Source organism: Lathamus discolor, chromosome 18 (genome assembly GCF_037157495.1).
Source record: "Lathamus discolor isolate bLatDis1 chromosome 18, bLatDis1.hap1, whole genome shotgun sequence".
Classification (NCBI taxonomy): domain Eukaryota; kingdom Metazoa; phylum Chordata; class Aves; order Psittaciformes; family Psittacidae; genus Lathamus; species Lathamus discolor.
In genome coordinates, this window is record NC_088901.1 from 2,131,650 (window position 1) to 2,155,119 (window position 23,470).

General features: G+C 51.3%; 2 protein-coding genes and 1 long non-coding RNA gene across 4 annotated transcripts in view; 1 reads left to right on the forward strand and 2 right to left on the reverse strand.

Annotated features, from left to right (window-relative positions):
* FHL3 (four and a half LIM domains 3) overlaps positions 1-5,472 on the reverse strand; it is a 29,077-nt gene extending 23,605 nt beyond the window's left edge. Inside the window, exon 1 of one of the 2 annotated variants that reach the window (XM_065697500.1) lies at positions 5,280-5,472. The gene's annotated coding sequence lies outside the window, so the exon portion shown is untranslated. The remainder of the gene's footprint in view (positions 1-5,279) is intronic. The other variant, XM_065697499.1, reaches the window with a different exon arrangement.
* A 521-nt stretch (positions 5,473-5,993) lies between these two features.
* Positions 5,994-11,254, forward strand: UTP11 (UTP11 small subunit processome component). The gene is made up of 8 exons (XM_065697501.1): positions 5,994-6,166; positions 6,256-6,317; positions 6,852-6,954; positions 7,196-7,309; positions 7,955-8,048; positions 8,663-8,793; positions 10,379-10,489; positions 10,964-11,254. Exons 1-8 carry the CDS (start codon positions 6,104-6,106, stop codon positions 11,045-11,047), a joined length of 762 nt encoding a protein of 253 aa, XP_065553573.1. The 5' UTR covers positions 5,994-6,103; the 3' UTR covers positions 11,048-11,254.
* On the reverse strand, positions 8,499-11,471 carry LOC136023236 (uncharacterized). Its single transcript, XR_010616531.1, has 3 exons — positions 11,299-11,471; positions 10,706-10,747; positions 8,499-10,605 (listed from the first exon to the last, which is right to left on the reverse strand). It is a non-coding gene; the product is annotated as an uncharacterized LOC136023236 (long non-coding RNA).
* Positions 11,472-23,470: the final 11,999 nt, after the last annotated feature.

Consider the following 23,470-nt stretch of genomic DNA (forward strand, 5'->3'; position numbering starts at 1 on the left):
ACAATCCAACCCCTGTTGCCCTACAGAGGCTTCACATAGAAAGACTTCTGATCCTCTCCCAGTCTCATTCTTTCCTTTACCATAAGTTTAGGCACTCCTGATAGCCAGTGAGATATCTCACCTCCTTACAATCCCACAGAGACTCCTGGGCTCAATGTTATCTTATAGCAATGGGCTTCATAGCTGTGTGCTGAGTAAATGGAAAAGCAAAAAGTCAACTGAAAATGCATTGATTGCCAATAAGGAAATAGACTGTGAGGAAAGACAGGAAGGTATTTCAAAGCTGCACGGACTGTCACAGCTCTCAGATGAGGTGGTTCTAGTATGTGGTCTTCACACTACACCTTGCAAGGCAGGCACTAGATCCTCAGCAGCCTAACAGATCCCTTTCCAATTCAAAAGCTACACATAAATATAGCTCCCTTTGCACAATAGAAAGGAAGTTATACTTGATCTGTATCACTGCCTTTCCAGGTAACTGAGCTTCAAAACTGAAGCAGAAAAGCTGCAAGCAAAACTCACACATCTCTGTGCCACAGCATGCCTGCTTAGTCCACAATGGCTAGTCTCTATCTGTTATCTCTACATTTTTTATTAGCTCATGTTTACTTTGGCCACACATCCAAGCAGTCACTTAAACAGAGTAAGAGAGGGAAATCTTGGACTCCCAACAATGGCCACGCAGTCTAATCTGCCACTGGGGACAATGACTTGACTCCTATTGGCGTTTAGTGCTGGCAGGGTCAAGTGTAACATGTGCTGAAGGAAGCACTAGGGAAGCAGATCTGCGGCCGTTCCAACCACACTGAGCACTTCCTTGAGCTATTCAGAGGTCCCTTTCCCCCTCGTGTGTAGAGAAAACAGCTCCAGCTGTCCAGTCACCTGCACTGGCTTCTCCACTCCCTGGATTTATGACATTGGAGGCTGCTAATGGCTCCAGGTTAGATACAGCACATTCCTCTGGCTTACAGCTCAGGCTTAGTTCACAACTAAGTTAGGAAGCAGTTAAGATTATGTCCTTGGCAGCCTTATATTTGGTGCTGGAAGATAATTTATGTTCCTGAACAGAACCGGCACTGGGCAGGTTGGGCATAAACACCAACAAGCTTCCATCCAGCACTGACACCAATCAGAAGGGTCCAGAGTTAATATTCACCCCCGGTGCTGATTTAAGAATTAGTATTTTATTAGTTGAGAAGTTCAAAATACTTTGCATAAAATCACTGCAACTTGCAGAGGACAATCTACTGTAATCAGAGGCAAATAAAAAATGATGTGAGTTAATGTTGATGACCACAGGCCAAATGAAGGCAAAGCAAGGCTGCAGTAAGAACAAGACCATAAATTGTGGGATTTTTATTACATTGCTGTTTGGATTTTATGTTAAAACATTTCTAAATAGCTCTTGATTAACTATTAACTTAGCCCTAATAGACATGGCCTTCCAATTGCTCCCAGAGTAATATTATCCTCTCAGTGGGCTCCTGTTGAGCAAGGGCAGGATCATTTGTTAAACCCCTTCTCCATTTAGCAAATATCCACAGACACGAAGTGAGTCACTGAGCAGAGGCAATTCTGCTAGGATGAAATACAGGAAGGTGGAACCCATGTGGCATTCTTCAATTTCCCCTTTCCTTTCACAATCAGCCCCTTGATATTTTCTTCAACAGGAAAACTGACACTCCCCCTCCTTGTAAACTGCTGACAATTGTATTTTACACCTGGCAAAACCAGCGCAAAGAGGAAGGAAGAGAAGAAACAAAGCCCAAGGACTTTTCTCAGCAACTACATCTCTGCACAACAGAGCAGTTTTCTTTCCAACTGCAGCTAAAGAGCCACCACTTAATGGACAAAGTCTAGCAAGTACAGATGAGCCTTCACGGGAAACACCACCTCCCCTTCATGGAATGACACAACGGGGAGCTCTGCAGCGGCTTCACGGCAGCTGCTTCCCAGAGAGCAGCCAGAGCTGTCAGGGTTGGCCCAAGTTCCACTGAAACCACCACAGCACGTGCAGCTGAACCCCTGTGCTTGCAAAATCGCAGCCCTCGTACTCCAATGTCCTAGCCTTTAACAGTTATCCTAGATTCCTGGCAGCACTCTGAACATTACATAGTACTGGTAACGTTTCTCTGTCCCCTAACAATTGGTCTCTTCCCTTTCCTACATGCAGCTGGGGTCTATTGTTCTACCTGTCTTTTTTTTTAACCAGAGTAAAACATTTACATCTGTTTTCATGACCTCACCAGGCAAAACACTGACAAGTTCTCTCTGACTTTTTCCATTTTGGCCATCGAAACTGCATCTCTTTCAGCAGAAATAGTCAAAGACCCCCAAGGAACGAGGTGTAGCAGCTTGAGCTCTGCAGTCGAATGCTGAGCAAAACTGCAAATGGCACTGCACCACCCTCTCCCCAGACCAAGGTGGGTGCTCTGTGGTGGGCACAGGCAATCCAAGAACTATGGATACCAACCGTGGATACTGATTGCTAAACACCAGAGAAGTGGTTTCCTTACGTGAGCGATTACAAGAAGTTCTGGAGCTGTTTGTTCGGTGGAGAAACTTGGCTTTTATTCAGACCCGTCAGTCCCCAGGTTTCCATAAACACCTTTTATGCCTGTGGAAAACGTCTTACACAAAAGGTGAAGCAGAGGCACAAGGTTTATTATGCCCATGTCTCTCTCCAAGGCTGTTGCTGCAATCAGGGCTCTTCGAGCATGAACACATGCAAGCCAAGAACAGTGGAAATCCCACAGACATGAACAAGGACCGCAGCAGGCACCATGAAAATCTTGTGTATCAGTGCCGTGATTACCATCAAAGTCCTTTGCCAGAGAGATGGGGTGGGAATCACCTGAGGACTAGAAGGAATTCATTTATCCCTTTTACCTGCTGGCATTTCAAAAACACCAGCAGGCCACGTAACAGCATCAGCTCAGCCACAATTAGGAACACAGCAGAAAGCATCTTGCAGTTGAGCAAGTCCTGGCTCGGAACAGAACCAAGTGTTTCCACAGTTGGTGCACTGGGAATTTCAGTAACCTGCCCCCAGAGTTTTCCCTGGCTCTATCAGTTAAGGGTTCACCTCTATCTTAAAGCTTCCGGGTCCAAAACCCAAAGAACATCACTGAGCTCATACCCCTCCAATATCTGTTGACCAGTGAACACTGCCCATAGCCACACAAGGCTGGTACTCTGTGTCATCAGGGCAACCACAATGACACGGGCCAGGGAAGAGCCTCCTGCCTTTCTTCCCTATGATGATCCTGGGTAGTAGGGCCACCCCACTGACGGGCAGCATGGCTGTTTCAGTCTGCTCTAAACCCAACTGCAGCGTAAACAGGAAGCAGAGCTGACAGCAGACGGGCTGCAGATGCTTGCAAACCCTGCAGAGGGAATGGCAGAAACCTACTGTCCTCCCAGAGACCAAGGAACCAGCCTATCTCCAGCACACCAGTCCCTGCTCAGCTCTTCAGTGCTGTTCTGCAGGCAGGGGAGATGCACAGCTCTTCCCCCAAGAGGCACCTCAAAAACATCCTGCATTGAGAGACAGCGGTGCTCCAGCAGTGGTGGCCATGGAACTGTTCACAGGGCTTCCTGCTAGGGAATTCTGGATATTTCCAAGCACCACCCTGCCTTTGGTGTGCCCGCACCACTCCCTATGTGCAGGTTTAAGGAGTCCTTATTCCAAAACATGCTTTTTGCAGCAGAGCACCCACTATAATTAGTGCCCACAACAAACTACACTGCCTGTATTTTTGTCTCCTGTGCTATGCCACCAGTCTTAAAAGCATACGAAATTACAGACCTAGCTGGGAAAGAATTAAACCAATGCTCACAACTCTGTGTCTCTAAGGAAGTAACCAAGAACATGAGAACCAAATGGTCTCCATCCTAGGAAAAGGAAGGAAAATGGCACAAAACTAAGACAGGAGAAATGTCAGACTTCCCCTTTCCTGCTGTCCTGCCTAGCAGGAAGTCAAACCACATTTTGACAAAGCAAATTAGGGAAATGAGGCAGTTTCAACACTGTTGTGAACATCAGAAAAAGATTACTCATGCCAGAGGCAGATATTTAAATACAGGAGACTCCTAAGGACATATCCAAGAAAACACTTCTCAAACATGAACAGCAAAGGGAATATCTGACAATCCCATGCCCGGAGGGGCTGGAAGAGCCACAGATTTCTAGTGCTTGGTCCAGGAGTCTAAAAACTAAATCTCCCTGAACTGTTCTCTAGTGGCGTGAGCTGCCAGCAGCATCCTGCATCCATCAGATGGGCCTGCTCTGGGGCTGCCTTCCCTCTGCTCCAGGGAGAGGTTTTCCACTTTGGGAAGATTTCTTTATGATTTTCAAAACTGGGAAACAGCGAAGGCATTACATTCAGCTCTGAAAGGATGGAGACCACAGTATCAAAGCAGTATTGTGAAGATAAGTAACCAACCACCAACATCCACCATCCACTTGAGCTGTGAGTCAGCGGGGAGTAATTCCTGCTAACACACTTCACCCAGGGTAACTATAAAGTGAATTCTCATGGAAGAGTCAAAGTGATTAATGTAACCACAAGTACCAAACACCAACTAAACTGGCAACCAAAACAGAAAACATCACCTGAAAGAAAACGCAATCATCTGAAACAACACTGCGCTTAGTGAAAACCCCAACCCGTTTTGAAGCGATGCTGAGCTGGTTTTTAATAGCGAGATCCAAACCATGACTGCAGAGTCTTTGTTTAACAGACACACAAAAAGCAAGGCTTGGAGCAGTCCTTCCCTGTACCCACCCTGGGATTCTCTGGGAACACAGCAACCATTTAGGATGTGTTGAACATTTCCCTGCGCTACGTTCGAGCATTTGGTTTAAGTTTACTTCCGAGTTTATTGGTTGGGTAAAGTTTCAGAGCTTGCTTAATAAAACACAGCTTAAGCTTTGCAACCGCGCAGCCCGGGGAAGGGACACGGCCGAAAGAGCGGGGCTTCCCTTTCAGAAAGCGGTACGAGCTGTGCTTCCCACCCAAACCCGACCGCGGCTCTCCGGGCGAGCGGCATCCCGGCTACCGACCAGCCAACCCGCCCGGGGTCCCAAGGGGTTCCCCGGCCGCGCGCGGGACACCCGCGGACGGAGGCACCGTCCCCTCCAAACACACAAACCCACTCCCCCAGCACCGGGACAACCCCCGGCCCACCCGGGGCTGCGAGGGGCGAAACGGGCGGCAGCTCCCACCACCGCCGCTGCCCCAGCACGGTGCTGCCCGGCCCGTCCCGTCCCGACCCACCTGATCGACGTTCACGCTCGCTCTCCCGGCGATGGGCAGGCGCGGCTCAGCTCACCACGGCTACGCTCCGCTGTGCTCCCCAGCCCCGCGGCACGGCGCCCAGCCCGGGGCGGGGCCGAGGGGCGGCGGGCTGGGCCGGGCTGGGCTGGGCCGTCCGGTGCCCGCCCCGCACCAGCCCACGCTCCGAGAGCCGGGAGGAGGCTGCGTGCAGCTGGCGCCGGGGGTCCGCGGGATGGGGGAGCGGCAGCTGCAGGGTGTCCTACCCCCGACCGGGAGCTGCTGCCCCGCAGGGGAGCCCCGGTTTAGGTCCCCGGCCCCACCGAGCTCTCCCCGCCACCTCCGGCCCTGCGGGCTTGTACAAGCCCTACGTGGAGCACGGCAGGGAGCCCGGCGGCCCCCCCATACCGGTCACCGCGGCTGCAGTGCGGAGCCCGGCCCGCGCAGACCAGCCGCACCAGGGCCGCTGAGGGCGAGCGGGAGCTCGGGTCTCCCGCGGGCGACCCTTCCGCCGAGAAGGGCCGCAGGTGCCCGCTCTCAGCCGGACCCTCATGGCCGCGCACCGGAGGGGGGACCCCCCCTTCCCGGGAAGGCCGGGCCAGTCCGACCCCTCGGCGGCGGGGCCTAACCGGGCACGGGGAGCGCTCCGGGCCGCTCGGCCCCGCTGTCGCCATGGAGACGGCGCCATCTCCCGGCGAGCCTCGCGCGCGACCTCTGACGCCGAAGCTCCGCCCCTTCCGGTCACGGCGCAGCGGCACCACCGGGAGGTACCGAGACGCCGGTACCGGGAGTTCGAGGCCTGAGCCCGGCGGTCGGAGCCCGCCGCCATGTCGGCCGCCTTCAGGAAAGCGTCTAAATCGAAGCAGCGCCCGCACCGCGAGCGGTCACAGGTCAGTGCCCCGGGCCGGGCCGGGCTGCGCCGCTGCGGGAGCTACCGGCGGTGGCGGCCGCTGATGCCGGTCTGTGCTTCCCCTCCTAGCCCGCCTCCCGGAGGAAGCTGGGGCTGCTGGAGAAGAAGAAGGACTACAGGCTCCGCGCTCGGTGAGTCGGGGCGAGGGAGTCCGGGCACGACCGGAGCGTTGGCTCCGGGTGGAAGGGCCCGGGACGGCGGGGCCGCGGGGGGGAGCCAGCGCTGGTGATCGCACAAGAGCCGGTGTTCCCGGTACCGTCTAGCACGGACCTTCCGACAGGCAGGGGCTGCACCCGCTCCTGTATCCCCCAGGCTGAGCCGGGGGAAAGGGAACGTGGAGGGCGAAGGCTGCGAAGTCGTTCTTGTGGTTAATCAAGACTTACAAGTGTTATGTTCCATCATTAATGCCTGATTCTGTAGATCCAGGAGGCCCGAGCAGCTCGGTGAGCTTCGCAGGATGGGTGAATGTGTTTCCATGTCCTGTTGTTGGACAGTGTTTCCAGTTTAGTTAAGGAATAAACCGTAAAGCTCAAGTCATTTGTTGGTGTCTCAAAGATCTGAGCATCACTTTGAAGGACTCAGCATCTCATCAGGGACTGTGAACATGGCGAAACTGCTGAACAACATCTATGGGTTGGGTTGGTTTTGTTGGCTTTCTCTCCTAGTGACTACCACAAGAAGCAGAATGCCCTCAGAGCGCTTCAAAAGAAAGCCCTGGACAAGAATCCCGATGAGTTCTACTTTAAAATGATAAATGCAGAGCTGAAGGTGAGAAACTAAACTGCCTTCAAGCAGGGTTACACTCAGTTGCTGTGAGTAACATCATGTTTTCTCTGCCTTGTGTTGGTTTTCATTATAAACTAGTAAATAGATTAGCAGACCTGCTTTGATGCCTATGGAAAGCTTGAAGAACATGAGGGACAAAGGACAAAAAGGATCTTTTGGGTTTATTGTTAGGACCCATAGCTGAACGGTATCTATGTGTATGTGCCGTATTCTCTGGTTTTAGGATGGAGTTCATATTAAAAAGCTGCCAAAGGATGAAGTGACTCCCGAACAGGTCAAACTGATGAGGACGCAGGATATTAAATATGTGGAAATGAAGAGAGTGGCAGAAGCCAAGGTAACACTTCACTTCCTTTTAGTGTTTGCTCAGGATTGTTCTTTTGATTGTGTTGTTGGCTGTTGTATGTATGTGTAGTGAAATCTGATTTGTGTAATAGTGGAAATGGTAGATGGAAACGTCAGTGTGTATAAAACCTAAAGGTAAACGTGGCAAATTTTTGTGTACATTTCAGACATTAGACATGTACTCTTTCTTCTAATATTTATAAAGAATTGAGAATTATTGTTACAGAAGGGAACTGAATGCAGTAGGCGGTCAATAAACAGATATACAACCCACTTCTGGACATGCTTTATGCTCTGATGGTGATCCACACACCATCACTGCAGGTAATAAAGAGAAAGCTTTGGATTTGCCTTTATACTTTTTCTAGTGATTTCATGGTGATCATTCCTGCTTCGTCTGCCATATAGATAACTTACTGTTGTGAAAATTGATTTGTGCCTATCTAGCTGGGTAATACCAGAAATTACTGTTAACCTCTACCCAAAAGGTTATGAAGACGTGACATAAATATAGACTTAGGTGTATTTCCAAAGATTAAAAAGAAAGGAAGAGTTCTGATTCTTGAGAAACGAACAGGGAGACATTATTTACCTTGTCATGGATGTTTGGCAAAACACATTAACTTCCTTCCTGCAGAAAATCGAGAGGCTGAAGTCGGAGCTCCATCTGCTGGATGCGGAAGGGAAGAGTCCCAACAAGCACGTGTTCTTCTTTGATACCAAAAAAGAAGGTAAGATGCTGCGAGGGCTGCAGCTCTGGCCTGGAGCCAGGCTGAGAGAGCTGGGCTGGTTCAGTCTGGAGAAGAGAAGGCTTCTTAAGGGGAGACCTTAGAGCAGCTCCAGTGCCTAAAGGGGCTGCAGGAAACCTGGAGAGGGGCTTGGGACAAGGGCCTGTAGGGACAGGCCAAGGGGAATGGCTTGAACCTGCCAGAGGGGAGACTGAGATGAGCTCTTAGGCAGAAGCTCTTCCCTGCCCTAGTGGAAGGTGTCCCTGCCTGTGGCAGGGGGTTGGAACAGGATGAGCTCTAAGGTCCCTTCCAACCCAAACCACTGTAGGATTCTGTGATTTAAATGGGTTGTAGCAGAAAACTTGTTCTGTTATGTTTTATTGTAGCTGTTTAAAGTATAATGGTGCTTTCTTTATGCCATTACAATAAACAAAGATATTATTTTTCCCAAGAATAATCATTTGGTGCTCTAGAAATCTCTTTTGATTACTAGAGAAGACCTCAGTTCTGCAGGAGCTATGCTGCTGGGACTTCCGTCACTGACAGCTCTTAGGCTACATGTTTGGAAGGTTTGCTGGTCCATGGGAGTTTATTCCTGACTTTCTTGTTATTTATAGTTCAGGAGTTTGATATTGCAACTCATCTGGATACTCTTCCGGAGCTCGTAGATAGAGTGTACAACCGACCAACCATTGCAACGCTGCAGAAAGAGACACTGAAAGGAGCTACTGATCCTTTCCACTTAAAGGTGCTGCCACTATTTCTATTGTCTTTTTCTTCATGTTTTAATCTTTTATATCATAAGCTCTAAAGAGGATTCATTGCATCATTGTGGAGGGGAACAAAGTTTTTGTGTTGTCTTAAAACTTACGTTGGTGACACAAGGCTGTGATGGATGTTACTTAATCATCAAGTACCTGGAGCCTACAGTCAAATCTTCTCCTGGACTGACATGGAGAACTTGTTCACTGGTAGCCCAGTCCACTGTGGATTATAAATCAAGGCTGTGACATATAAGCTAGAACAGAAGAGTATAGATCTGATTAGGCACTTTCCTTGGCAAAACTGATGTGTTACTCCTCTGTTACATGGCATACACCTATAGCACTATCTTTTCATTAGATTGCTGCAGTTCTAGGTGTGATTTTTTTGCAGCATCCCCTGTTAAATATCCTCTCACACATGTCCAAAAACCCTTTCATCCCTGAATAGGGATGTGAAGAAGCTTATTCCAACATAGATGCTGCTATTGTTAGGTTTCTGATCTTACAGTATTTTTCAGATAGGTTCTGAGCCTGAAGTGGCTCAAGATTCAGGATTTGACTCTCTCCTTTTCTCCTTAAAAACCTTTAAGCTATAATCTCACTTTCCAGCTTTCTTAATATAAAGTGTTTCATGACTCTTCAGGTTGCATTGCTTATGCAATCCATTTGGATTCTGATGCTTTGTTATCACAACATTTCTGTCCTAGAAGTAGCTACACTCAGCTTTAACAGTGTCCCACTTAATTGCTTTAGAACACTGGGCAGTGCTATAAGCTTGATCTGGTCTGTGTAAGGTTAAAACCACCCTTTCAAATTGCCAATTGGCAAATTGGTAACCTGTTTTTTTTCCTAATCAGATGTCAGATAACAAACACCCTGTGGTCCCTCTCCTCCTGCCAGCTTTCTCAGTTTGGCTTGTCAGGAAAGCAGTTGGACAAGTCTCAGACTGACAAGTTTTCTCCTCTAAATGTTTTGAGTCATATTGTAAGCATGTTGGGATTTGTTCTCCTTAATTTAATTACTTCAATCACACCTGCACTAATACCATTTCTGTGCTGGGAAAGCCATCCACTCGCAGGAGGTGAACGTGACCAAACAAGTTGCATTTTGAGAAGCCTTTCTGCAATTTTGAGGCATTTCAGGAATTGGTCTCAGGTCTTTCCTTTTATTTCTTCTCCTCTGGATAAACTGGGCTTTTGCTGGGGAGTTCAGTATTCTCCTGCATTTAACATTGAAATTAAAAGGATTGAGAGAAATGAAATTCCAGCCACGTACTGAACAAGGTTACACAGCATCTAAACTAGGTTTGAAGAGATTTGGGGCTTTATGATTTAGGAGATTAAAACAAGAACAAAGAATGAAGTCCTAATTAGAAAACCTCAAAATGAAGGTGTTAAAAATGGTTCTCTGGACTCCAGCCACCAACTGAAGCAGCATTCTTTAATATGATGATGCTTTTAAAATGTACTAAATGCTCGTGAGGTCTGAGTGCCTCAGAATAGGTCAGTTACAGACCACAGTGTCCCATTCCTTTCTGTCTTAAAACAGCTTCTGGTTTTGTTCCTCCAGAAATTAGCCCAGCAAAGGAAGAATCAGTACGACCTCCTGAAGCAGCGCATCGAAAGAGAAAAAGCCATGTTTGTTGTTGCGCAGAAGATCCAGACACGTAAAGATCTTTTGGTGAGGGATTTAATTCTGGTTCTTTGAGTCTGTTTTGTTAAGGTTCTTAGGTCTACTTTTGTATGTATGTGTGTGTCTCTTCACTCTGATTTTATACTGACACTTCCAGATAACTCCTAAAAGAAGTAATCCTCTTTTAGTATGGAAAAAGCGAGGAGATGAAGCATTCCAGTTGTTCCATGGCTAGGAAATTATATCTACTAGTCCAAGTCTTACCACATCAGCAGTTTGTGAACAAAGCAGATGGTGCCTGACAACCTAAAGGTGGAAAGAACAGGCAGAAATATAATTCCCAGCTAAACAGTTGGAATTTTTCACTAGTGCCTTGTCATTTTTCACTGATTTTCACTAATTCACACATTTTTCACTAATGCCTCATCAGTCCCACACAGGGATTTTCTTGTTTATCTGAGGCTGGGTGGGTTATTTTGTCTTACATGGCAACAAATATGGTTTTCTTGTTCTTTTCTCCAGGACAAAACTCATAAAGTGAAGGTGAAGAAAGAGACAACAACCAGGCCAGCTATTTACAAATTCAAATTCCAGAGGAAACGTTAGCCATTCCATTGAATAAATGCTACCACCACCTTTGCTTAGGAAGGAAGAGGGTTCACGTCAGGAAGGAGAAGTGAGACACCACATCCCTTTGTTTTTCACTGCAACCTAGCACATTGTTAAATCACTGTGGGCCTGCGGTAGCCATAAATATATTGTATCTAATGAATTGATTAATAAATCAGAGAGTTTGTTCTCTTGGTATTTACAGTGGGAAGCCACAGGAGGTGCCTGAATGGCCCAGTAATACACACCATAAACAATCCTTGGGAAGTCAAGGTCGAAGTTAAGAGCCTGGGAGAAGGGCTGCACTGGGCTTGTTGTGCTCAGCTCCATGGTCCATGATACATCCAAAACCAGAAGAGATTTCAGGTCAGCTCTTTAGCTATCTTTTCAAGCAGGTTAAAGGTGAATTATTACCGTTCTAGTCACTCCCCCCACTCCAGAATCCCTCTTAGAATCTTAATTCTGCTTTATCTACACAAAGTGTTTCACTTCAAAATGTATGAGCTGAAGGGCATTGCAAAGGATGAATTTCTAAATTCAGGCACCACATTAGCCAAAGATTATTCTGGAAGGGTGCTAGAACCAGGGAACTGTTTCTGCTGACAAACACTCCTTCCAGAAACTCTGAGTAATTTTCACTGCTGAGGAGCTGTTTGTGCTCATTGTGCTGCATGATGGGGCAGTGCTGTGCCATGCTAAAAATACTAGTGTTGCCCACCGTGTTCTAACAGAGGCGATACTGAAATGGAGAGACATACCGAAGGCAGCTGTCCTTTTTGTTGCTGTGAGCTTGTGGGAGTGCTGGTAGGTGGAAGGGGGTTTCAACCCAGAACAATGAAGACGCATCCTTGAGCGTCCTGGAGCAGTTCAGGCAAGTTGGGAGAGCCTGGGCGTAAACATTCCTTTTCTTATCTCTATCACTTGTACAACCTCTGCCAATAATAAGCACATGCCCATGCAAGATGGTAAAAAAAAGATGCTCTTCCCAAGCTCTTCCCACTTTGGGAGCTCTCCTGGGTGAAACACAGCTTTTTACGTGCTCAGCTGCAGGTTGTTCCTGCCATTGCAGAGATTCCCAAGCTGGCAATGATGGGGGAATTTTCTCCTGTGGAAGGATTAAGGGAAGCAGTATACTTTGCTCCCAGCAGGGAGTAGGGAGTGCTGAGGGTGAGGTTTTGCCATGTCACCATTCCTGGCGTGCTTCAAACCCAAAGGCCAGAGGGAAACTGAACACACCGCATAGGAGAACGCCTCTCCTCCTCCTTCCTCACGGGAAAACGAACACGCACGACAGAAACTTCCAACGCTTTTCCCTGTGGAAGTTCCCTCTCTCAACGAGAAGCCCCCTCTGTGCTGCGGAAAGCGGTGGCAGGGCCTGGCCGGCAGAGGGCAGCAGCGCGCCGCGGCGGGGCCAATGCGGGGGGCACCGGGGCCGGTTGCGCTTCCCCGTCTCGTTTTTAATGGAACCTGAAGATTTGGTAAGGGAAATTCCTTGATTTTGAAAGCTCAGCTCGGCAGCGATGGGAGAAATACAAAGAATGAGAGGAGGGAGAAGCCAGAGCCTCAGAAACCCCGGGCTCATGGAAGAAACCCCCTCAAGTTCATGCAAGAAACCCTCAAGTTCATGTATGGTTTGGGGACCTTGTAATTGGTTTTAAAACGTACATGAAGGTCCCCACGACACTGGATGTCTTTGAAATGAAATCTCTTCGACTGAGATTTGAATGGATAAATATTTGCTCCTTATCCCTGATTCATTTTATCTGCATCGAGGGGGAAAGGACAGGAAGGAAAACCAGCGATCCCATTGGAAGACCCTCAAGGAATTACTACAGCTGAGAGCCAAAAGGTAACCCCACCAACACCAGCTACCCAGCCTGCCATTCCGAATGCCTGCTGCTCCTCTGACCCCATTGGTAGAACAAGTGTTGCAATGGACACAAATGACCTAATCCCTGGAAAAGAGCCATCCCTTCCCGGTAAAGGAGCAAGACATTATGGGATACAGTAGGTAGCTGCTGGGCTTTGAGCAGTCCAGTGCTTTCACTATGGAAAATTATTGGTTGAGTGCCATACCGCTTACTCTCCTGGTGGTAGTTTGCATCCCCACTGCAAGCTCAGCTACACAAGAACCTCACATTCACTGAACAGCGTACGAGAAGCAAAAGTGGTTCCTCCTCCGAGTCACTTTTCCTTGGGAAAACCAGCAAGGTCTTGATAAGAGGAAGCCGGAGCACAGTTACCTCCGTGGTGTTGCACCGAGCAGAATTCTTGGCCTCAGAAGCCAAGGTTTCCCATCCAGTGGGCTGGGGAGCTGTTTAGCACCTTGTGGCCACAACAGACTGCAAAGAGGTGCCAGCTCGCATGCACAGTCACTTACTCCTGCCTCCAGCCTTCAAGGATTTGGTGGATGCTGATCCCTGAACTTCCACCTGCAGCTCCCAACAAAATAGTGCACGACCTCAAAGAGTTAAACCCAACCAAGCTCTCCCATTGTGTTGCACAGTTACTGTGGCTCAGCATCCGGATAAACACCTGGGCTGTTGATGCTGAAAATGCCATTGCAGGTTAAACACCACAGGCCAAAGCAGTTGATTTGAGACAATAAGCAAGGATAAGGAAGGGTTTATGGCCAGGTTTGAATTCTGAGCTTCACAATTAACCTTTCGTAGGAAAGTTGGGGGCTTATTCACATAGCAGCTGTGTGCACTTACACAAGTTCCTGTTAGTGATGATTCCACATGTAAAATAATGAGAAGAAAAGGGGAAAATTTCTGGGTGCAATCACAGAATGACTTCAGGCTGCCAGGGGAAAAAAGCCAGTGTATCAGGAGGTAATGCTAGAAGTATCATAGAATAATAGACTGATTTGGGTTGGGAAGGACCTTAAAGTTCATTCAATTCCAACCCCTGCGACGGGCAGGGACCCCTTCCACTGGAGCAGCTTGCTTCAAGCCACTGTGTCCAGCCTGGCCTTGAGCACTGCCAGGGATGGGGCATCTTACAGGACTCTCATGAGACTTCATCTGGAGCACCATATGCAGGTCATCAAGGTTCAAGAAAGATTTAGTTCACAGTGGGACACATAAAAACAGCCTCTAAGATGCAGAAGGGCATTGAGAGCATCTTACAAACAGGACTAGGTACACCGCAAAGAGCCAAACACTTCCCTTCAACCTTGCTCCTGGTTTGACTCCCAAAGCCCTTAGCTTATCTCCCTCACCCTGAAGCACTGCAATGTTTCTGCAAGGGCCTCAGAAGAGTCAATACCTTAGAACAAAACACCCAGCCCGCTCAGCCGCAGCGCAAGATGTAAAGCGAGACATTGGTGGGATCTGCCATCCTCTAGCTGGGCCCTGGTGGGGGAAGGACAGAGAGAAACAGCCCACAGCTATTTTCTGCTTGTGATAATTATAGCATCGGAGGCTGAACCAACAGGTTCTTTAGCAAGGAGATTCCCTGCAGCTTGCAAGATACAGATATCAAAATACCCCCCAGATTCACAGCTCGGGTTTCAGGTGACTCACAATAATACCGTGCCGTATAATAATTTCATGGAATTCCTTGTTCAGGCTGAAGAACTCAATTGATAATGACTGTCTATAAAACTTAATAGCAGGCTACATTGAAACACTTGCAGGATTATCTCTAGGCAACTGCACCAATATATTACTAGCCACAGAACCATCACAAGCCCTTGGGCTTCAGGGGTGATTTCCTATAGGCCCTGTTTTCCAAGCCTGAACCAGACCGGAGACTGGCACAGCGGCATCTCTTGCCCCATCCCTGTTGGAAACCCCAGAGCTTTCCTCACTGCTTTCCTTCAGCAGAGCAGAGAAGCTTTGATCCCCCCCATCCCACCGCCGTGCCCGTGTGTGCTGTACCATGCCATGAGTCCACTCACCATGAGCCCAGCTCCCGCTCGCCATCCCGATCCCGAGGTCGCCAGCAGGATGGTGATCCCGGCACGGGGCAGTGGTCCAGGTGTGGGATTGCAGCCATGTCCAGCTGGCTCTGACTGTCACCAAGACCCTGCTGTCCTCACAGCGAGGTTCAGCTGAGGTGACTTGCCCCAGGGCACCGAGGGGAAAAGGGTGCTGGAATTCCTCCGCTCAAGCCAGCTTCGCAGCAGGGAGTTGAAAGAGCAGGATGTAAATCGGGAATGACTAATGGCTGCCCTGAGCCTCTCTGAACATCCCTTTTCCACAGGCTCCTTGGCCACCCACACCTTTCCTCACCTGGCTGGGAGCAGGATGAGGGCTGCAAACAGCTAGGAACAGCCTGGGCACACGGTATCATCCCCATCCCCACTGCCACGCACTTGGATGCAGCCCCCATTTCCCTTCAAGCAGAACATTCCTGCCCAAATTCCATCACAGAGGGATGCAGACAAATACCTGCTGCTGCCTCTGTGGGGGGACGGCAGGCATCAGAGCAGACCCAGTACTGTACAAGGTGAAAGCAGCTGGTACTTGCTGTGCCATCTCTACAGTTACATACCCAAAGCCTTTAGTGCCTTGAGAGCACCAAGGTGAGCAGTGTTGCTTTGAGCAGGTAGGAGCCCATTACTCAGTGAGATCATATTCCCCGGCTGGCCCTGGCTTGGCAGACCCAAAGACTGAAATAGTAACTTAGTGCATATAGATCATGATTTACTAAAGCACAAGCCCTGATGCACCTTTCTAGGGAAGCTCTAATTTATTATGCATTGTCATTAGCTGCAGCAGGGCCTTCATTAGAGCTAGAGTTAAGGTCTGTTTTGGCTGCCTCATCAGCATCAGTGAACTGCGTCCCTGCGAGGTTTGATACAATTTAATTAACCTAATTAAAAGCTCTGATTGCAGAGATGATTGGGGTAGAGCCAGCAGCAACTGCATATTTATAACAAGCTGGAAGGTGTGGGACCGGAGCCAAATGATATGCATCTCTAATGAGCTGGTGCTATTGAAGTGTGGATTTGGAACACTAACATTTATTTTTGGCAACAATGGCCAGTTTATCTTCATGATAGAAACGATCACGGCTTGATCGCATCTAGCACCCTGCTCCCTGGGCTTCTCCAGCCCCTCACAAGCACCCCACAACCCTGCTGCACCTCAACACCTCTGCATCCAGGCAGCCGCAGCACCCCCAGCTCCTGCCCCACATCCCACAGGACACAGCACATGCGGCATGCACAAGCCCTAACCACACACTGGCAGTCCCAGATAAGCCAGGTGGAAGATGCCAGCAGGTTTTCCTTCCCTGGCCACCACTTCCTCCTCCAGCCCTCCCATTGCACAGCCAGACTGGGCTCCTGGGACAAGGAACCTACCTCCATTACCCCTCCAGGCACCAAATACTCCATGCCCGTATCTTCTGCTGGGCACCAGTGCCCAAAACCAAAGAGCAGCCTGAACTGAAGACCTATTTATCTGCACCCCAGCAGGGGCTTTAAGGCTCCTGCTGCCTTGGCTGATTGGGCTGCTGGAGGCTGGGTAAGTACCAGCACCTGCCCTGGTCCACCCATTGCAATGAGAACCTTTCCTCCTCCTGTTTACAGCCAGAGAGACCCCCAGCCCTTTGCAGTTGTGTTCTGAGTGATGCTGTGTCAGAACTGCGGGCTTCCTGGCAGCAAAGGGCAGGAAAACCTCGTTTCTGAGCTGCAGCAATGCTTGACAGAGGAGATGACAGCAGTGACCCCTCTCTCCCTGTGTTTAAAGACTACAAACTCTATGCAGACCCAAGTGCTCTCAACTCCTAGGACCCACAGGGATGTCCCGGTGTGGGGCCCAGAGCTGTGCTGTGCCTGGTGTTCACAGCCCCACTGCCTGTGTAGGAGCAGGACCCTGGTTCCCTGCAGCCAGCACCAGTGGGGCTGCTGCATCCTTCACAGGACCAATGGCCTTAACTGCCCTGCCCCATTGCCCTTCCCGTGGGGATGGGTGTCCTGGAGCGGGCAGTGAGGCAGCAGCATGGGTCCGGGGGTGCTCCCTGCACCCCAGTTGGTGCTCCCAGCCCTGGTCTTCCTCTCGGAGGAGGATCAGGGTGCTGTGGGGGTCAAGTGTGGCCAGCAGCACCACTGGGACACCCTGTGCCTGCCGAGCCGCTTGGAAAATTTGATCCATGCTAATTATGCTGGGGGAAAAAAAAAAAGCCCTTCTGATAAGGAGTGTGAAATGGAAGCGTAGATAATGCTCAGCTCCGAGTGCCATCAATCTTTAAAACTGGAACAATAAGGGAAAACACCGCAGGGCATATGAAGCAAGGTGTGATTCACATCTGCTGCTCCGCGGCCGCCGCCTGATTTATTGGCACAAGGCAACTTTCCTGCACTGTTTCAACAGAGCTGCATTACATAACCCCACAGACTGTTTTGCTTCCCTTTTATCAATCAAAGGATGTTTAATGACCTGCGGCCCTTCCCTGATACAGCTCGGGAGCGCAGGAGATGGGACCCCCAAAACATGATGGGGAATGGCTTGAACCTGCCCGAGGGGAGACTGGGATGAGCTCTTAGGAAGAAGCTCTTCCCTGTGAGGGTGCTGAGGCGCTGGCACAGGGTGCCCAGAGAAGCTGTGGCTGCCCCATCCCTGGCAGTGCTCAAGGCCAGGTTGGACACAGGGGCTTGGAGCAAGCTGCTCCAGTGGAAGGGGTCCCTGCCATGGCAGGGGTTGGAGCTGGAGGAGCTTTAAGGTCCCTTCAACCCAAACCAGTCTCCCCCAGTTCCCAGCCTCTCCAGCGTCACCTCTTTCAGCCTGGGTGTGATACTGACCCGTGACAGCAGGGATGAAGTCCACAGCTAGGATGCAGTGGTGGGGCAGGGCACAAGGGTCTTCTAGGGTCCAGACTGCTCCATGCCCTGTGGACAGGGGGATGGAGGCTCCTCTCCATCCCTGCTCTCACTGATGCACCACTTGGAAGCACCCAGGGTACCTGTCCTCTGCCTGCGCTGCGGACACACTCTAAGGCCGAGCTCTCTCGGTCACCCAGCAGTCCCACATCTGTCTGCACATTTGATGCCTTCATTTTCAAAAGGCTTTCTCTGGGATTTACTTTCTTTTATTTAAATTGTGGAGTTGCTGAAGTGACCTTTTGGCTGCCTCCCATTGCAGGCCCACAAAGACCTGTGGCTTTGAACAAGTTCAAAGCTTCGCTTCCCTTTTGGCCGTACCCCTCAACAGAGCCTTCGGATGGGTTTTTCCTCCCACAGTCCTGAAAAGCCGTCATCAGAGACACTTCCCCTCGCAGGCTCTCTCATATTTACACTGACTTTTTGAATAGATAATAAATTCCACCTTTCTTTCAGCCTTTTAGAAGCACACGCTCCTCACAGGGCAGTTGGAGGAGGCTGCTGTGTGGAAGCTGCCTTGGCAGGCTGGGAGGACAAACAGAGCTGGGGGGAATGCAGATTGCTCTGAACCACATTCACTTGCCTGTCTGCAGCTCATGGCACCATCCTGGGGCAGCCACAGCCCCGGAATGGCCCCGCTGAGTCCCACATTCCCTGCTCCAAAAGAGACAGTCCTGAAAACCTTCCTCCCAGTCCTTAGCCCAAAGCTGCTCATCCCGTTGAGCTGGAAGGCAATCCAGATGCAAACCAAAATCCTTTTAAAAACTGTCCCATAGAATGCCAAGCATCTTCTAAAGCCTGGCCACGGGCTTAACTGCATCAAAATCATGCGGATGCTTTTTGTCAAACCCACTCTAAACCAGGCAGGCAGCAAGCAGCTCACAACCCAGAAGTGTCATAGATGCACTCGCAGATGCTGTCCGTAACGTTGCTGATGCCAGACTGCGAGTCCAGGAGGGACTGTCACATCCTGTGTTCTGATGGCCCGCCTGCTGCCATCCCCTGCGCTTCACCCACGGAGCCCAGGCTGGGTCCAGCACCTCCAGCTGGGTTCTGCTGTTTCAGGCTGGAGGAGGCTGAGCCACAGCAGCCTCGAGCAGGAGGTTCACCCCTGCCCAAGGCTTCAGTGGCAGCAGAGAAGTGCTGAGGGGAAAGATGCTTGGGTGTCCCCAAGAGCAAAACCGTGACCCCAAAGGCAGGACCTCTCAGTCCTTGGCATGTTACTTGGATGTAAACTCCTTCCTCGCCTCAAACCTGGTGAACACATAAACTACAGATGGAGGTGAGCAGAGGATAGGCAGAAACGCTGACGGAGGCTGCGGGGTACGCAGTGCCTCGCTCCATGCAGTATGAACGGCCTTTGGGTAAGGTACAACCTCCCCCTGCAACAACGCACATCAGCCCGACTGCTCCTTAGGGCACGAATCCCTCCTGCAGGGCTGGCTGCAGGGTGAAGCCACGCTGGGGAGGGTGGCCTGAAGTAGCCCCTTAGGTGGGCCAGCGATGCCAAGAGCCGTGATGCACACAGCTGCGCAGAGGGGCACATACTTTCGGCCCGTGTTGCCCTAACAAACCAATGTCCCGGGATGCAGACAATAATGTTTTTATGAGACTCTAACTTCTAAACTCAAACGCCCTTTGTAGTGGACTAATAGCCAACACGTGGCCCTTCGTCTCATGCTGAACTTTTGTGGTCCTCCAGGGGGGAAAAAAGGGCCCTGGTGAGCATTTACACTGAGCACTTTGTTCTCCCGGAGTTGTAGAGCAAAGAGAATGATGTATTGAGAGCCTCGGTCCCTGCCAGTTTGGCTTCATTTGTCCTTCTGAACTTGCCCTGAGAGATAATGTTTCCTTCTAATCTGCTGCCGTCCACCTACAGCAGGGACCCAGTGAATAATTCTCCCAAACAAGCCTTTATTCTTAAGTCTCTGTCTGGCCCTAGCCCTTTCTCCCCCCCTTACAGAGTGATTGTTGTGTTCATTACATGATAATGGCCCAAGCTGTATTCCAGCCCACACTTGCCATGGCCACACAAACAAGGTTCAGGCTGCGCTGCTCCCAGGATAATGCTGCTCATTTGGCATTATTGGAAAGAATGTGCCAGGCATCTGAGCACCAGCAGCTCCCCGCCTGCGTCACATCCCAGCCCTGACACCGCCTGCACCCTCCTGCAGCAACCAGCACAGCCCCCAAAGGGCCGAGGCTTTCTTCCACCCCTGGTAACAAGTGATCATCGCACTCCTATAGGAAGAAGACCCAAGGAAGAGGAAACGAGGCTTGTGAGTCTCTGGTTAATGGGACGAATCTGTTCTTTTCTGTTCAGGTATTTACGGTGCCCTTTCACAACGATGTTTTAATAAGCCTGTGTAAGCTTCACAAATTGCCCTTTGTATCTGGAGGAGATGGGAAGCTCCAGGGGATGAGCAATGTACACGCTGAATGCACAAGAAACCCATTATGTAGCCTGCTCCTGGAAGTCACTCTCTAGGGATATCTGCAATGGGTGCCCCTCTGAAAACACCCAAGGGAGCTTCCTCGGCTGTAGAGAGATATTAATGCTTATCAGCGCCGGCCTTTCAACGGGATAAAGCTAAGCCGAGGTCAGACACTGTGCTCAGACACTGACAGGGGCTTTGTTCCCAACTCTGCTCCTGAGCTTAAGGAATGGCCAAGGGTCACCCTGCTGCCTCCCAGGAAGGCTGGGGAAACCAAGGCCTGCAGATTGCACTGGCCTCAACCTTGGGGCTGGCTGACAGCGTGTTCCCCTGCTGCGGGGGGGCTGAGTCAACTCATGCCTATTATTTACCGCTAAGTAATGGCTCAGCTCAGACTGACATTTCCATCCCATGCGAGTGTCCTGCAGCCTGTGCCAGCCACGTATGGCGAGGCGGGGTGAGCACCTACATGCGGACATGAGCACATACGTGTGCATGCAACTGTGCTTAGGAGCACGCATGCAGCGGTGTGCGTGCTGCATGCAATCTGTGCAGGCTGCTCCCAAACTTGTCTATGCCTGGCAGGAAAGGTAAGGACAAAACCCTCTCATGTGCAGGTTCACACACGAGCATGTGTATGCAGAAACATGCAAGCATCCACCGGACCCATTCACGCTCAGTGGGGGCACAGGATTCCTCACAGCTCAGAGCTCAAAATCCTCAGTGCTGTGCACTGCAAACCCCTGTCTGCCCCAACCACCCATGGATACCCCCCTCCAGCCCCATGGCTCAGACCCTGCCCCTTCCCCAGGGAGCTCACAGAGCGCTCCAGTGAGTGTGAAATATCCCTGCACGGGACAGCCTGTTCCAAGGGAGCAGGAGCTCAGAAAACCTGCGCAGCAATGGCCGTGTCCTTTGTGCATCATGAGGATGGACTCCTGCCAAATTCCTCTGCACCCACTGCCTCTATTAAATGCGTCAATCACTTCTTGGCAATCCAAGCCCCAGAGAGGAGCTGAGAGGTGACTTGGGTTGCTTTTATTTAAAGGTGAAAAGTACCAAGCAGGAGGTGAGCTCTGCCTGCACGGAGAGCGGGGCTGCCGAGCCCTTCCTGCTGCCAAAGGGACGTGGCAGCAAGAGGCAGACCTGCGCGTGGTCATGGACTCCTCAGGCTGTGAAATAACCCTGATGCAACTGCCCAAGGACAGCCCGCAGACCCTCGTGTGGGGGTGACTGGGAAAGCTGATGGGGGGAGCATCAAGGTGAAGGGGATGCAGGAAAGCCCATGCACCATGATCCTAGTGCTGGTGGGCAGGGGATGGGGCAGGCAGGGAGCAGACAGCATCACTGCCACTCAGACAGCATCTGCTGGCTTGGATGCTCCCAGCAGCATCCCCACCGGCTGTTGGCAGCCAGCACTCAGGGGCTGGAAGGGAACTGGTTGCCCTTTCTGGGGCTGAACCCAGGGGAGCAGCCTGGGTGCTCATCTCCCCACCCTCAACCGCAGCAGCAGCGGTTGGGGTGCTGGGTGGGAAGGTGCTGGAGGGTGGTACCAGGGCTGCAGCAGGGCTTTTGGGAGCAGAACAGGAAAGTCCGGGTGACTCAATGATTCCTGGCACAGGGCACGGCTGGTGCCAGCCGAGCACAGCGGGAGGGAGGAGGACGAGCAGGCAGGGATCCGTGGGGCTTGGGAATGGGGACAAAGGGCCTGGGAACACTTGCTGGTGCCCACCTCGGCACCGATGCTGATGAACGTGCAATTGCATCCAGAAACGCCCTCCCTGCATGCGGACACCAGCGTCCCGAGGGGCTCCCCCCTGCCAGGAGCTGCTCCGCATGGGGCATCGTGCCCTGTGCAGAGCCCATTCCTGCTCCGGGAGCTCCTGGAAAGCCACCGCACCCCCGCTCCCATGCGGGCAGCTCCCATCTCCTCGCCTGCTGCTCCTTCCCTTTGCCTGCTCACGTAATCGCTTTGATCTTCACTCCAGGGGCTCCCTGTTAAAAATTAATGCTTCATGGATGTTGCTGCCCATAGCCTGGAAAAAAATGGCTTTTATCCCCCAGGCAGTGCCTCTGCCCAGCTCCTGCAGGACTCCCAGTTAAACAGATGGGGACAAAACCTTCTGGGCTCTTTGTGCCTTGGTTCAGAGCACGACGGGACCTGTTGCTGCCCCATGGAGCTGTGCTGAAGGGGGGCAAGCTGTGACCACACCACAGTGCTCAGGCAGGCTCTGCCAGTCCCTGGTGCCCGCAGCCCCAGGGCCCATCCACATCGGTGAGAAAGGGCCCACAGCTGGGCTGCTGGGGCTCACGCCCCTGCAATCAGCGGAAGGGGCAGTGCAGGGTGGGATGTGCTGTGCCCTCCATGCCCTCTCGATGGGGTTTTGTCCCCAAGTTCCTCTGCAGCCGGGGCCCAGCAGCTCAGTTCTCTGACCTTACAAGAGAGAGATGCGAACAGCAGTGATTCCCCCAGCACCCTCATGGGCATCCTCAGGCTTTGCTCGCAGTGCCGGGGGTTGTGCCCCATCTCTTGAGCTCCCCGGTGCTGGGGGAGCTGCTCAGTGCGGAGCCTCAGGCAGGAGCAGGGCTGAAGGCACAGCCCCAGGCGAGCAGAGCCTGGGAACGGTCCTCGCTCCCGTCCTGCCGGCTGTTTTGGGAGGGAAGGGATGCGGCGCCCAGGGCAGCAGGCTGGGCGCAGCAGGAAGTCGGGCTTGCCGAGCTGGGTGTGTAGCATGTGGGGATGCTTGTCTGGGCTCCCAAAGCATTTTCCAAACACTTTAATTACAGTGATTTATAGGGCAAAAGTGTGGGGGCGAGAGCTTGGGAAAGGCATCAGCAGGTTTGTTCCGAGGGCTCTAATCAGAGGTGATGGGGCGGGGGGGAAGGGAGGGTACAGCACCGGAGCACCTTGAACTGCAGCATCAGGACAGGTTTGAAGGATGCAGGACCTCCCAGCATGCCAGGGATGTGCTGATGGCATCCCCGCGGCCTCCGTGCATTACATGCTCCTATGGGAACAGCAACAGGAGTGTTACCAGAGGTCCTGAGCCTGTCCCCTGTGCTGCTCCCAAGCCAGGGTCTGCAGCACTGGGCTTCCCAGGGATCCTTCCCCACCTCTGGTGGGACTTCACACAGCTGTAATCAGCGGGGCTG

Coding starts and splice junctions, on each gene's coding strand:
- UTP11 (XM_065697501.1), top strand. CDS start 6,104: ATGTCGGCCGCCTTCAGGAAAGCGTCTAAATCGAAGCAGCGCCCGCAC. Junction 6,318..6,851: donor GACTACAGGCTCCGCGCTCG/GTGAGTCGGGGC, acceptor TTTCTCTCCTAG/TGACTACCACAAGAAGCAGA. Junction 6,955..7,195: donor TGATAAATGCAGAGCTGAAG/GTGAGAAACTAA, acceptor CTCTGGTTTTAG/GATGGAGTTCATATTAAAAA.